The sequence below is a fragment of the Watersipora subatra genome, chromosome 8 (assembly GCF_963576615.1).
Source record: "Watersipora subatra chromosome 8, tzWatSuba1.1, whole genome shotgun sequence".
NCBI lineage: Eukaryota > Metazoa > Bryozoa > Gymnolaemata > Cheilostomatida > Watersiporidae > Watersipora > Watersipora subatra.
The window spans coordinates 39,380,794-39,396,095 of NC_088715.1; the positions used below are offsets into that span (position 1 = coordinate 39,380,794).

Sequence of the window (15,302 nt, forward strand, 5' to 3'; positions counted from 1 at the left end):
GTGATTTACGTAACCAACAGTGATTTACGTAGCCAACAGTGATTTACGTAGCCAACAGTGATTTACGTAGCCAACAGTGATTTACGTAACCAACAGTGATTTACGTAGCCAACAGTGATTTACGTAGCCAACAGTGATTTACGTAGCCAACAGTGATTTACGTAGCCAACAGTGATTTACGTAGCCAACAGTGATTTACGTAACCAACAGTGATTTACGTAGCCAACAGTGATTTACGTAGCCAACAGTGATTTACGTAGCCAACAGTGATTTACGTAGCCAACAGTGATTTACGTAACCAACAGTGATTTACGTAGCCAACAGTGATTTCCGTAACCAACAGTGATTTACGTAACCAACAGTGATTTACGTAGCCAACAGTGATTTACGTAACCAACAGTGATTTACGTAACCAACAGTGATTTCCGTAACCAACAGTGATTTACGTAACCAACAGTGATTTACGTAGCCAACGGTGATTTACAGTAAATCACTGTTGATGATCATACAAGTCTAGTTACCAAAGGCTACATACCTTTGTCTAAGATTTTTCATTGTTCTCATTAAAGCCTCATTAGAGCCTCAAAGTGTAATATATATTCCTTTGTGCAAACACACTTTTCAAACATTATACCGAAGCAAATTTATCTAGTAAAGGTATATTATTAGTATAAATTTAGAAATACAACACAAAGCGGACTAAAGCTGTCTCATTCGCAATAGAGTCTTACGCTAGTGAACGAGCAGAGATTTTGTCTAATTGATGCTTTTGCAGGAAATGGAAAGACAAATTGATAGCGGCTAAGTTGTGTTTTGGAATCAAATTCGTAAGTTATTAGAGAAGTTTCAATTATATTGCTCGTCCCAAGAAGCCGATAAAAATGAATACATATATTATCTTCTTACAAGAGATTAATAGCAATTATTAGCCAGTTGTTAAGAACACAAAATATAAAACCAGTGCCTTTTCGTGGATTAATTTGTCGCATAAACTCAATTTAAAAAGTGGAATCAATGAGATTTTTTGTTATTGACTGTAGTCTAAATAATTAAAACCCCAAAATACAAGTCTGACACATGATTGGTTGATAAGCATTTTGTGAAGTCATTCATGGTGACCTACATAGCCCTATATGCCCTCAGCCTAGTCATCCGTCATACACGGGTAACAAATGATCCATTACGCTTCTGAAATTCCTGTGTTATTTTGTTTGTTCTGCATATTTTCTATTGTCTTCAGAGACACATAGAATTTAATGAAAATGCACTTGACTGAAAAGATGGTTGAAAAAGACTTGCAGTTGAGTGAACAACTAAACCGCTCTTGACTGATTTCATAATTTACTTGTTTACAAAAGAAGCCATTCACCAGCCTTCAGTAAAGCATTGTAAGAAGATATCATAGATCAGAATATGTGGAGAGAGTGAATGAAAACTTGTATCGCCTTTGAAACCTGAAGCTCAACACTTTTTGTTCACCGTGAGTCAGTGGGAGTGGCTCGAACACGCCGGGCGGCGAAAAACAATTAGTGCGGTTTGCAAGTACCACATTGCATAAAAAGATAAAGTTACCTACGCAATATGTTAAGATAAAGTTACCTACGCAATATTTTAAGCCCTCCGACATAATAGTGTATATCTAGGAATTCATTTATGATTTATCATTTATGATGGTAACATACTTTCTTATGATTTTTCTAGCCACTCAGATTTGGTAAAACAGCAATGGACGACTTCATCCTTGTAAAGATTTTCAGGTAAAACAAGATTTAAAACTTTTTTTATAGATAAGCTTTATCAGTTAAAAATGCTACATTAAGACAATACCGGATGAAGATGGGTGTTTGTTTAGCTACATAACACAAAGCTGATAACTGTCAAATCAGAATTCCTAATCTTACTGTTTCTTATAGTTCTATATTCTCTCTGATTATCTAGTAATGTTTTTCTACTATATCAGCAATGGCTAAAAACATGACAACACTGCTCATAGTGTAGCTCATAGTGTAGCTCATAGTGTAGCTCACAGTGTAGCTCATAGTGTAGCTCATAGTGTAGCTCATAGTGTAGCTCATAGTGTAGCTAACAATGTAGCTCATAGTGTAGCTCACAGTGTAGCTCAGTGTAACCTGCAGATAATAAAACTATCAGTCTGCCTATTCTTATACAGGAGCCACAGCCCACCAGTTAGTTTTTTAATTGCAGTATATATTGCATTTATTGCAACATTTCTCATTTTCTATCTGAGGAAACTCTCAAAATTCTGCCATCATCACTCAGTTGAAAAAAACATTTTTCTTGTTGTTGTAAATAAACTTATAAAACAACTGCGTTAAATGCGTATTAAAAACAACCGGACAAATTTAAAAACTAATTTTATATAATGGGCAATAGAATACAATAGCATAATAGAAATTTGGTCGAGAAGCTAATGGAGGCAGTCATCTAAGTTCACTGAGCGTGGCAGGTTAGACTTATCCTTAATCGGTCACTAATAAGTGTTAGATATCTTGTTTGAGTGGCTGAGAGCTAGAGACTGAGAACTAAGGAAGGCTGCCAGATCAAGCACGGATCTATTGATTTGCAGTCTATCGGTACTATCCATCGATAACTAATAACAATAGCTCTTATTCTAATGAGCGTTTAGGCTAGGGCGAATGTAAATGATCAAGTATGCATAATTACTGGTAGGTAGGTGATAATAAAGATTGTCGAGTCACTGACGAAGCACTTGAAAATCTTAAGATTGTCCGATGCTGGATAAGTATATGCACTCGAGTTACCAAAAAGAATTCCATATATCGCCTGATAGGAATATTTGACATGGTACGATAATAACTTGTCCTAATAGTTGACCTAGTTAAAAATTGTGTCTAGGCTTCATGTGCTGACGGGTTTAAGTCAAGCGAGCTGGTTTAAGTCTTGTGGGCTGGTTTAAGTCATGCGGGCTGGTTCAAGTCATGCAAGAATACTAATCAAAGTTGAGGCAGAAACTCCATCAGATGTTTTTTTCAAGACTGTTGTTAAGCTCAACCATTTATCCTAGTATTTTGACCCAACAAACCACTCATGTGCGCCATTAAAAAGCACCCAGCTTGTTGTTAAAAACTAAAAAGGTTACACTTGAATGATGAGTGAAGCTTTGTCGACTGACATTAGAGAATCCTCTAGAATTATTTAAAGATTCTACGATAACCTTTGCAACGGTAAAGAAAAATTGGATAAAGATATATTATATCTTTGTCCAATATATATTATATACATGTATATTATATATACATATATATAATATATGTATATTATATATACATATATATAATATATGTATATTATATATACATATATATAATATATGTATATTATATATACATATATATAATATATGTATAAATATAGCATAAATAACATATCTACAAATGTAGCATCTATACATCTATATAAATGTACAAATATTGCATATATTTGGCTTGTGTACAAATATAGCATATCTATATAAATATTTCTCAGTTTGTCTGTCCTTCGGTATGTCCAATTACAGCTATTAAAATTTTGGAATTAAAAACTCGAATTCTGCTGGAACTAACGAAGATGGCAACCGCAGGTTTGCAATCCAATTCTCTAAACACAAGACTATGACAGCTTTCAATGATTCATTGCTCTTACTATATACTCGAAACACCCTTTTTTCAATTGCACGCTCTAATTGATGTATTAATTGAAATTATATAACTCTATGATATGCAATGCTTTTCGTGTTTTCGTGAACTTGTATTTCCGGTTTTTCGCAAGGTTCAATTGCTATATCGCGGTGAAAGCTTTTCAAGCGGACAATTGTATTATCTCGAGTAGGAATAGCCTCCGAATTCTCTCTCCATTCAGTTAGACAAAGACAGTCCAATATCTCATCTTTACAATTGTACCAGTATCGAGAGGTACCAGTATGGTCGCATTCAAAGTTTTCAAGGTTTCTGCTGGAACAGTAACCTTTTTTATATACACAGTTCTATGCACGAAATTAATTCAACATATTCAGGATTTTTATTTTGTTTTCTAAGTTCGTATTAGTTGTATCATTACCGAATATATTTTATTGTAATCATAGCAAAACAGAATTAATTTAGCGATTACTTGCTAATTACTTCACATTTAAACATTTCTATAATTGCTTTATTTTGTTTCTTCATTTATTTGACCACAAAGCATTTTTCTCATGATTTGAAGTTCAAAAGTTACAGTTGTTTGAAAAAGTTTGAAAAACTTTACAGTTGTTTTATTTTTCTCTTAATTTATTTAAACTGCACAAGATCCTTTTCTCATGATATGGGAGAAAAATGTTTTGTTAGAAGAAACAGAAAAGAAACAGTTACCATTCCATTTGAACGTTGGAATGGTAAATGTTGTTATATGTTAAATAAAAAAATAAATTTTCAGTGCGATAATAATAATATATTATTATTATCTATATTTATAAGACCAGGTGATAACCCAGCCAATTAAGCTGAGTGAGATGCAATGAATTCATTAGGTGATATGAGTCATTATTTCAGTTAAAATACGCATAGCACTCTGCCTTACTGTCACTAAAACTTTAGAAGCGTTACATAGCGCTCTGCATTATGCAACGTCTCTAAAGCTTGTTCTCATGGCTCTTATTAGTAAGTTTAGCAATACCGATAGTAACTTACACAAATTAGTCCTTGGAAATGTGCCAGGCTAATGGCAAGTGGCAGGCAACTACACTACCTGCTATTGTTTATAAGCTGTTTTTGATACCTGTGCAACGCAGGACATTCGACAAGTATAAAATGTGTACAAACACAGCCTATATTTTGTATATGTACAAATATAGCATATATATAATATGTTTACAAATGTAGCCTATATTGGGTATATGTACAAATATAGCATATATATGATATATTTACAAATAAGGCATATCTATACATATGTATATATATATATGTGGAAATATAGCATAAATAGTTTATGTACGCTAAAGCACATATACCATACTGTATACACACGTGTGTACTGTCGTACTTTATATACATGTTTAGCACATATATAAATTTACGTTGTATGAAGTATACAAACATATTGAAGCAATTTTGATCATTGATGACCTTTGACCCAAAGACGTTCTAAACTATTCACCCTAATATCTTCTAAAATCATTACACCAGTTAAAAAAAGATTGAAGGAGTTAAAGGAAAGATTATCAGAACAATTTACTCATCAAGCCATCCTGGTCAGACATACCGGTTGCATGGAGAGGAAGAGAGACAGTTACAGACGTCTCATCTTGGGTCGAGACAACTGCTAACATATTGGCTTTATCACTGCTGTCCGATGCCACAGTTGGGTAGTAGGCTGTACCAAGAGAAGATATTGGCAAAATCTGGTAAGAATCTCCAGAGAAGGCTTCCTACAAATGACCCCAAAAGGAGCAGATAACTTCTATCTTTAATTACAAACAACTTTGTTCTATTAAATGAGTGCGACTACTAAAATATATGCTATCTATAAGCATTTGAAAAGATCGATTAGGTTACACACACTGCCTGTCCAGGCATCGACGAGTAAACAGTGATGGCACTCTTTGATACATAGCATCATGAGGGCATGGTGACATGAAGGCATAGGATCATGAAGGCATGGAATCATGAGGCCATGGTATCGTGAGACATGGTGACACGAAGGCTCGGGAACTTGGCCTTTGAAAAAAGTCTTTTTTTATAGTTTCAATGCAAAATGATCACTCAAAGTTTCGCACAGCCGCTAGTGATATCTGATTAGCATACATAATCAGTTGTGCCAGCTACTGGGGACAATTCCCATCGGTTTTATGTAGCAACATTAGCAAACAGAAAAGCTAATTTTTAATGAAGTGAAATAAATGCGTTTCACCAAAGGAGTCATCATTTGATATAAGCAGCAAATTTTAAGCTGCCAAATATACAACAGCATACACGATGCTGATTCACTGCTCTCTCAGGGATAAGAGATTCTTGGAGAGACTAATGACTAAATACAGACCTTGTTTACTGCCATCACGGAGACATCCTGGTCGGAGTCAACTCGGATAACTTTGTTGTTGATGCTGCTGTCAGAAGAGAATATCTTTGCATACCAACACACTCCAAACATATGCTGATCTCCAGGGGAGATTGTCACAGTTTTGTCTCCGGTACATTCCATCCGAAGCAAGTTAGGATTTCTAAAATAGAAGGTAAGACGACGACCTTGAATTACAAACACAGTTGAAAGTATCTGTTTGATAACAAACCTAAAGAGTTATAAGGAGCAGTTACTCTGCACTTGCATCATGGAAAGTGGCTAGGTTCACTTCTGCACACAAACTTCTCAGGGTTTGAAGTACAATATGAATAAATATTTAATCCTGCTACCGAGGTAATTTTCCATTCAGAACATTGTAAGTTTTTCAAAACAGGTGATGTGAAAAAAATAAGGTTATGTGAAGAGATTGGGGAGAATTAAAAATTATGTAAAAACAAACAAGGAAGTCCAACAAACAAGCGAAGGTCAAACTAACTTACATATAAAGTAAGTTTGTTTGACCTTCACCTCAACTAAGAAACAGTATATCTGTATTTCTCTCACTGCCTCAAACTCCACACCGACACAGTGTCAAATATAACCAGCCATTTGCTTGTTGCTAAAGAAAAGCAGCAATTAGAACAACGTTTGTTGATTACTACTGTGTTTATTTAATTTGACTTTTTACGTATAGTTTATTTTTTTAAATTCAGTTTTGTACATAGTTTCATATAGTACATTTTAACTGTGCGCGTAATTACCTGTAGAATTTATTAAAGAGTTATTGTAGACATCTAGGCAGCAGAATGAAACAAACACTGTAAAGCATATTCTTATTGAAATATTTGCTCCAGGACATGACAGCTTTTAATATCTGACACTACTTTTGGAACAAATTAAATTCACATAGGTTATATTAGATCACATAGGTTATATTAGATCACATAGGTTATATTAGATCACATAGGTTACATTAGACACATAGGTTATATTAGATCACATAGGTTACATTAGACACATAGGTTACATTAGATCACATGGGATACATTAGATTATATAGAATACATTAGATCACATAGGTTATATTAGATCACATAGGTTATATTAGATCACATAGGTTACATTAGACACATAGGTTATATTAGATCACATAGGTTACATTAGACACATAGGTTACATTAGATCACATGGGATACATTAGATTATATAGAATACATTAGATCACATAGGTTATATTAGATCACATAGGTTATATTAGATTACGTAGGTTATAATAGATCTCATAGGTTATATTAGATCACATAGGTTATATTAGATCACATAGGTTACATTAGACACATAGGTTATATTAGATCACATAGGTTACATTAGACACATAGGTTACATTAGATCACATGGGATACATTAGATTATATTGAATACATTAGATCACATAGGTTATATTAGATCACAGAGGTTATATTAGATTACATAGGTTATAATAGATCTCATAGGTTATATTAGATCACATAGGTTATATTAGATCACATAGGTTACATTAGACACATAGGTTATATTAGATCACATAAGTTACATTAGACACATAGGTTACATTAGATCACATGGAATACATTAGATTATATAGAATACATTAGATCACATAGGTTATATTAGATCACATAGGTTATATTAGATCACATAGGTTACATTAGACACATAGGTTATATTAGATCACATAGTTTACATTAGACACATAGGTTACATTAGATCACATGGGATACATTAGATTATATAGAATACATTAGATCACATAGGTTATATTATATCACCTAGGTTATATTAGATTACGTAGGTTATAATAGATCTCATAGGTTATATTAGATCACATAGGTTATATTAGATCACATAGGTTACATTAGACACATAGGTTATATTAGATCACATAGGTTACATTAGACACATAGGTTACATTAGATCACATAGGTTACATTAGATTATATAGAATACATTAGATCACATAGGTTATATTAGATCACAGAGGTTATATTAGATTACATAGGTTATAATAAATCTCATAGGTTATATTAGATCACATAGGTTATATTAGATCACATAGGTTACATTAGACACATAGGTTATATTAGATCACATAGGTTACATTAGACACATAGGTTACATTAGATCACATGGAATACATTAGATTATATAGAATACATTAGATCACATAGGTTATATTAGATCACATAGGTTATATTAGATCACATAGGTTATATTAGATTACATAGGTTACATTAGACACATAGGTTATATTAGATCGCATAGGTTATATTAGATTACGTAGGTTATATTAGATTACGTAGGTTATAATAGATCTCATAGGTTATATTAGATCACATAGGTTATATTAGATCCCATAGGTTACATTAGACACATAGGTTATATTAGATCACATAGATTACATTAGACACATAGGTTATATTAGATCACATAGGTTATATTAGATTACATAGGTTACATTAGACACATAGGTTACATTAGACACATAGGTTACATCCAGATCACATGGGATACATTAGATTATATAGAATACATTAGATTATATAGGTTATATTCCCATAGGTTTCACTGTACTTTAACTTTAATTATTAATAAGAGTCACGTAAGAGTGAGGTATGTCTCTGAAGCAGTCATAGAGTTTAAAGGGTTAAACTGTTCATTTAGTGAATACTTTAGTATAGGTTTTAGAACAGTATTCAATGACTGAGGAAAAAGCTTAAAGGTTGACTTGCAACAAAATTCACATTACAGTTATTTAGTATCAAAAGATTCACCATGTCTTACTCTGTTGTGTTGTAGGTGCAAAATATGTGGAAAGGTGGAATAACCATCAACAAGCTCTTAAAGGCTAAAAAACGAACAAAAAATCGCAGCCCTGTTGGTCACCTGTGATAATTGAAAAGTGCTGCAAAAATTATTTGCGAAGTATTGGGTCACATGATCAGATTACGACTTGCCAATTAGACAAGGCCAAAACAAAACTGTAAAGTAGCGAGCATCTATATTTGATACGGGGTCTTCGGTAAAACCCGAAGTGTTTGTCGCAAACTAGCACTACGATAAGTTTTACATTGAGCTTTGTATTGGCCTTTCAATTCACGTGAGAACATATGTGACAAGACGATAACCAAATTTCGTGGTTACGTCATCGAAATAAAGAGATTCTAATCTATGGCGGCTTTTCGTTTTTGAGCTTTTAAGAGCTTGTAATCACATTTCCACATATTTGGCACTTACAACACAACAGAGTAAGACATGGTGAATCTTTTGATACCAAATAACTGTAATGTGAATTTTGTTGCAAGTCAACCTTTAAGTATATTCTAAGGTCTCGTCAAAACGCGGATCTTGAGGTAAAATATCTGTAAGGCAGAGGATTTAACAGTAAAAAATCAGTTATTCTGTAAAATAAGAGTATTTCAGGGACACCCATTATGCATAAGGTTACAATATGAAGAACAATAGAAATGCACCAACTATTGCTTATGTATGGATTGCATTTAAAATAGTCTAAATATGCTCCGCTCTAGGACCGCAAATAAATACAGTTTAAATTTTGACTCTTTAAAGTTTAAAAATGAATGCCAATGATCAGTGCCCAACAATTTAAACAGTAGTAGGTGAAAATATGCAGCTGAAATCGCAAAGACAGACTTTTGGTTTCACCTTGGTGCGGATATGGTGACTGTTGCTGATGAACTTCCACTGTTAATTACCCATACTTCCAATGGGATATCTTGCCACCTCTCCACCTCGCTATCCAAAAAAGCAAGCGCAAAGGACCTGCCTTGAGTATTCAAGCCATCTAAAAATAATGTGTTGAAGGGTTTATAAGCCACTAGTAATAGTAATTTTGTAGCTCAGATGTCGTGCTTTGCGTAAAAGACCTCCTTACTCCTGCATTGAGATCATGAATTTTTGCATTTGGTCTGCAACCCGATTCCTAGCAAAATTGTTGCTAAAAAGAGAATGATTGCGGTTGCATTGTTATATGTAGATAATTGTTAACAAGTGTCAGTTATAGATGGTGAGGCACAACTGTTAACAGGTGTCAGTTATAGATGGTTAGGCACAATTGTTAACTGGTGTCAGTTATAGATGGTTAGGCACAATTGTTAAAAGGTGTCAGTTATAGATGGTTAGGCACAATTGTTAACAGGTGTCAGTTATAGATGGTTAGGCACAATTGTTAACTGGTGTCAGTTATAGATGGTGAGGCACAATTGTTAACAGGTGTCAGCTATAGATGGTTAGGCACAATTGTTAACAGGTGTCAGTTATAGATGGTTAGGCACAATTGTTAACAGGTGTCAGTTATAGATGGTTAGACACAATTGTTAACAGGTGTCAGTTATAGATGGTTAGGCACAATTGTTAACTGGTGTCAGTTATAGATGGTTAGGCACAAATGTTAACTGGTGTCAGTTATAGATGGTTAGGCACAATTGTTAACTGGTGTCAGTTATAGATGGTTAGGCACAATTGTTAACATGTGTCAGTTATAGATGGTTAGGCACAATTGTTAACTGGTGTCAGTTATAGATGGTTAGGCACAATTGTTAACTGGTGTCAGTTATAGATGGTTAGGCACAATTGTTAACAGGTGTCAGTTATACACCTGTTAACGTGTATTTTGGTTAGGCAGATGGTGAACAGATGGTTAGGCACAATCTCGAAAGTGCTCATTGCAATATATGACAAAGTATTTCCATAGAAGAAACTTAAAAAGAAGCGCTGTCATGAAGCAAATTACAGCATATTAGGAAGGCAACTCAATATCTCACATAGAAACCCCCTGGGCTGACTAAATCACCCACATATTCCAAGTATTTCAGTGATGCATGATAATAAACCGAACGTCTTCTCTTACCCCCTTTCATTTATTGTAACATATCAGTGAATGGGTGAGTACGTCTTAGGTTCTTTTATATCCCCGCTATTCATAAAAGAATAGCACAACTCGTGGGAAGAACAAGACAATGAACAGCAAACAAGTTCACAAAGGAGTTGAAGGGTGATGAAAGCGACAGATAGAATCATAAAGGTCAAGACACGAAGTCAAAACTGATTGCGAAGAACTTGGAGTTTGACGATGATGATAATTGCACAACTCGATGCACAATATCAAGTATCTCCATCCTTTGATCTTCTTTCATAAGTTGACTTTGAAAGTAGAAGATATTTTTTTCAGAGATGATGAGATTTGATTTGAGTAGAAAACAAAGATAGGTATTGAACATCAGCAAAGATGAAGTGAGTAACTGAATACATCCGTTATCTCCAACAAATAAGTTTTGTCAAAGCTGTTGCCTTGATGAGAGACAAGTACTGGCTAAACATTGACTGACACTGTCTTCCAAAAAAAGGTTATCACCTGTTCAGAATGATCGGACCTCCCCAAAAATATGGTAACTGAGTCGATGATACCAAATAGTTCTCATTCCAAATGTCTGAAGCAAACATGAACAAAACCAGCCATGAGGCTGAATAACTGCACGCAGCATCCCCCAATCAATGCTCTACTAGATTAGCTATTAAAATCCCTCAGCGTGATTCTTGGTGGCAGCACAAATGTCACAAAAGTATGCCTGCTGCAACCATAATGGTGTTGCATGAACAATAATACAAACTGTACACTTGTTTTTAATATAGAAGAGGCTGCAGACACCAGACTTCGTGTCAATGGCACTCCTAATACCAGTTAAACCTAATCATAAAGCATGTAGAATGATGAATTTCAATATAAACTGCAACAAAATATTGAACATACTTGATGATCTTATCGCAATCAATCAAAAATTTGCTTTTAGTAACTTAAAAAAAGAAAAATTTTGAACTAAAGACGCGGTATATACGCTGAGAAATTTTAGCCAAAAGGTGAAAATATAGATAGTTGCCTTTTTCAATTCTCAATTAGCGGAAAAATAATAAGCAATAAATAAAATATATTAATTAGACAAGTCTCCACATCCTACATAAAGTTCTTAATGTCAGAGATGGTCAAAAAAAATTTAAACACTTACGGCAGGAGTAGAGCAGCGATATGCTGACACAAATAAATAGAACATGGGTGCCTTTCCCCTCCATCTTTATTTGTCTCCAAACCTCTTCTCCCAATTAACTTCTGCTCACCTTAGCTGTCAAAGTTTTTAGATGTAAACACATAAAATGAAAGTCAAGGTGTGGCTAGCTGTTAACTAGGTTGATAAAGCAAACGGAAGAAAATGAATTAACACTCCAGACATGCCAACAGAAAAAATTGATGAATGCCACCTCGTCTACCTGTGCTATATGCACACCTATGACACGCGTATGCACATGTAGGCAGGTTTTTTGTTAGTTAACAAAAGTGACTGGAATTTTTGTAAGCAAACAAAAGACTGCATATATGTCTTTTGCGCTTTGAAAGGAACAAACAATAATCTTTTCATGACTAATTTAGCTCTTTTGTGCCGGCAAAACCTGAATTCTCCTATTACAAGACTTGTTAGGCGCAATTACTCACCTCATCTAATCAGAACGAGTTAAGAAGCTGAAACAATATTTGATCATTGCATTTAGGTGCAATAACAGTGACTTTTAATTTGGCTGCAGTTCTATGACTATTGTATGTCATATTCAGTACATGTTCGGCGCTTTCGCAGTAAGGGATTGAACCAGACCTTAGTCAGCAGTTCTATATATAGCGACTCTAAAGTAATCACACCAAACCTTAGTCAGCAGTTCTATATATAGCCACTCTAAAGTAATCATACCTTTCTTAGTCAGCAGTTCTATATATAGCCACTCTAAAGTAATCACACCTTCCTTAGTCAGCGAATTCTATATATAGCCACTCTCAAGTAATCACACCGTCCTTAGTCAGCAGTTCTATATATAGCCACACTAAAGTAATCACACCAAACCTTAGTAAGGCCGAACACAAAATCTTTTCCTCACACACCCAACACATTTGACGCACACCTATCTAAAATACAGAAGACGTAGGTAAGTAGGTAACATATGTTACACCGTAGGTTAAGCCTATAACAGTACTAACTTGACACGATTGGTTCTGCAAAGAGTAGCAAGCAGAAGGCAAGTGAATTTTGAGGTTAAAATTACCGTTTGAATTTTTCAATCAGCAATTATCTAGTGTGACAGCCGTGACTATTCAAAGGCAAGGTTACTTAGTAGATGCAATCTATTACTCTCACCTGGGTAAGACTATGCCATCAAGCTTGACTGCTTTAAACTGGGCCATCTACGTAATACACCAAGGCAGACACCAGGGCCATCCACCCCTAATTTCCTTGACTTTTTTCTTGCATTACAGTAACTGTCACTAAAATTGTAATATGACTAAAATAGCCAAATGTGTAAAATAGCAACCATCAATTTTAGCTATATTCAAATGCCAAGTAAAGGGGCCATTTAAGTTTTTTATTATAAATAACTTGACATCAATAAAAGTACTTATAAGACAAGATTGCAGCCCTTCAGTTATTTGGTGCTGTCTAAAAGCTAAATGATACACTCAATTTTGCATGTATGTGTTTATTACAGCGAGTCAGGCTTAAAATCAAGTGAAAGAATTATTTGTTATGGAAACTCTTTGGAGAAGGATGTTTCTAGAATTAAACATTGAGATATAAGTATTCCGATAATAGCAAGAAGTCACCAAAGCATCAGCATGGTGTTTTACTAGTACGCTGTATCAGACATAATTCATACGGCAATAATTGGTTCCCTTAACAAGATTTTTACATACATTGTGTTGTATCTGAAAAATCCGGCAAAACAAACAAAGGTTGTGTGTTGTATCTAAACATCCAGCAATACCAGGTATTGCAAGCAAGGTTCATGTTTCTAAAATCTCATGCAAAACTAGGTAAGATAGTGTGTTTGTCAAAGAAGCCAGTGGCTGCTTGTGTAAAGTTTAAATACAACAAAGGATGAAACATATATAGAAATAACAAAGAGCACTATTATAATGCTCAATCACAACCAATCATACCAAAATAAGTTTGTCAAGGGCAGCCCATTTAGCCACTCGGCTGCACTATCCAACTTGAACTTTACCCATACAATATAAAAAACCTCACTGTGTACTCGATGAGACCTTTGGACGACTCTCTACATCAAGTAATAGTATCACTGATTGCGACAAGCTGGTGGCTTCCATTCTCTGAGCAAAACCGCACCAAAGGTTCTCTACCTGAACAACATATACTAGATCAGCATCTGTCATGTACGGTTACTTATTACTATTTATGAGGTTAAGAGAAGCTGGATAGGTACAATACTGGTTTTGGTGAAGTTTGCACAGCGTGAAAAAGGAAGCACGATAAATATAGTATAAATAGATAGCATAATAAATAGTCACCTCAATTATACAATTCAGAAATCGTAACAAAATGACAAAAATTATGTAAAGATGATTCAAACTTGATGTCAATCAGAAACATGAAACATTTAACTGGCTCAAGATTAAGACTGTCATTTGACAAGTTATTTTGACATGTGTGAGAAACTGGCTTGGCTGAGATTTTATATGTTGTATCAATTCATGTAATTTTTAGCTTTCCTTGCCCTTCATTTGAATAAAACACCATTCTTCAGCAAACTGAAGACGCTACTTGTCTAAATCTAAAGTATGCTTTCTTTGGATATTTGTTTGTATCAATAATTTATTCCAAAAACCTTATCTACTCATATAAGAATTTTGCTAACAGCTCATTTTGTGCCGGAAAAGATTTGGTTATAAAAACAAGGGAACACAGTCTTTAGTTTGTTCAATTCTGACAAATTATTTGGTAATGCTACATTTTAGTGCTCAACAGTTTCAAGATATCAAACACAAACAAAATGAGTATTCTATGTCCATGTGTAGAACAGACAACTCCATTTTAATGACATTAGTACAGGTATAAAACAGAAGACTAGAAACTGTGTACTAGCCGAATTACTGCAACCAAATGTGATACTCGCAATGGATGGATATACAGTGCACCCGAGTTACAATGTCCCTGTTTTACGTTTTTCTCGTCTTACGATGTTTTCGTATCCTACATCCGGCATTTTTTTCATCAGCCGATATCAACGAAAATTTCTGGTCTGGTGGTCAATGTGCTGAATATGTTGGAATAACAAAGATGCCGATATGCTATTCGATGAAATCCCTCTCACAACGCTCAAAGGAGATACGATGCTCGCTCTCTCAGTTCAGC

The 15,302-nt window shown here is 34.5% G+C and overlaps 1 protein-coding gene across 1 annotated transcript in view; it reads right to left on the reverse strand.

Moving 5' to 3' along the window:
* Window positions 1-13,369, reverse strand: part of LOC137402121 (uncharacterized) — a 60,891-nt gene extending 47,522 nt beyond the window's left edge. Inside the window, exons 1-5 of the mRNA XM_068088586.1 lie at window positions 13,290-13,369; window positions 12,117-12,230; window positions 9,760-9,898; window positions 6,037-6,217; window positions 5,260-5,425 (exon numbers count right to left, since the gene is read on the reverse strand). Coding sequence (XP_067944687.1) covers window positions 5,260-5,425; window positions 6,037-6,217; window positions 9,760-9,898; window positions 12,117-12,180 — 550 coding nt within the window. The 5' untranslated portion in view covers window positions 12,181-12,230; window positions 13,290-13,369. The remainder of the gene's footprint in view (window positions 1-5,259; window positions 5,426-6,036; window positions 6,218-9,759; window positions 9,899-12,116; window positions 12,231-13,289) is intronic.
* Window positions 13,370-15,302: the final 1,933 nt, after the last annotated feature.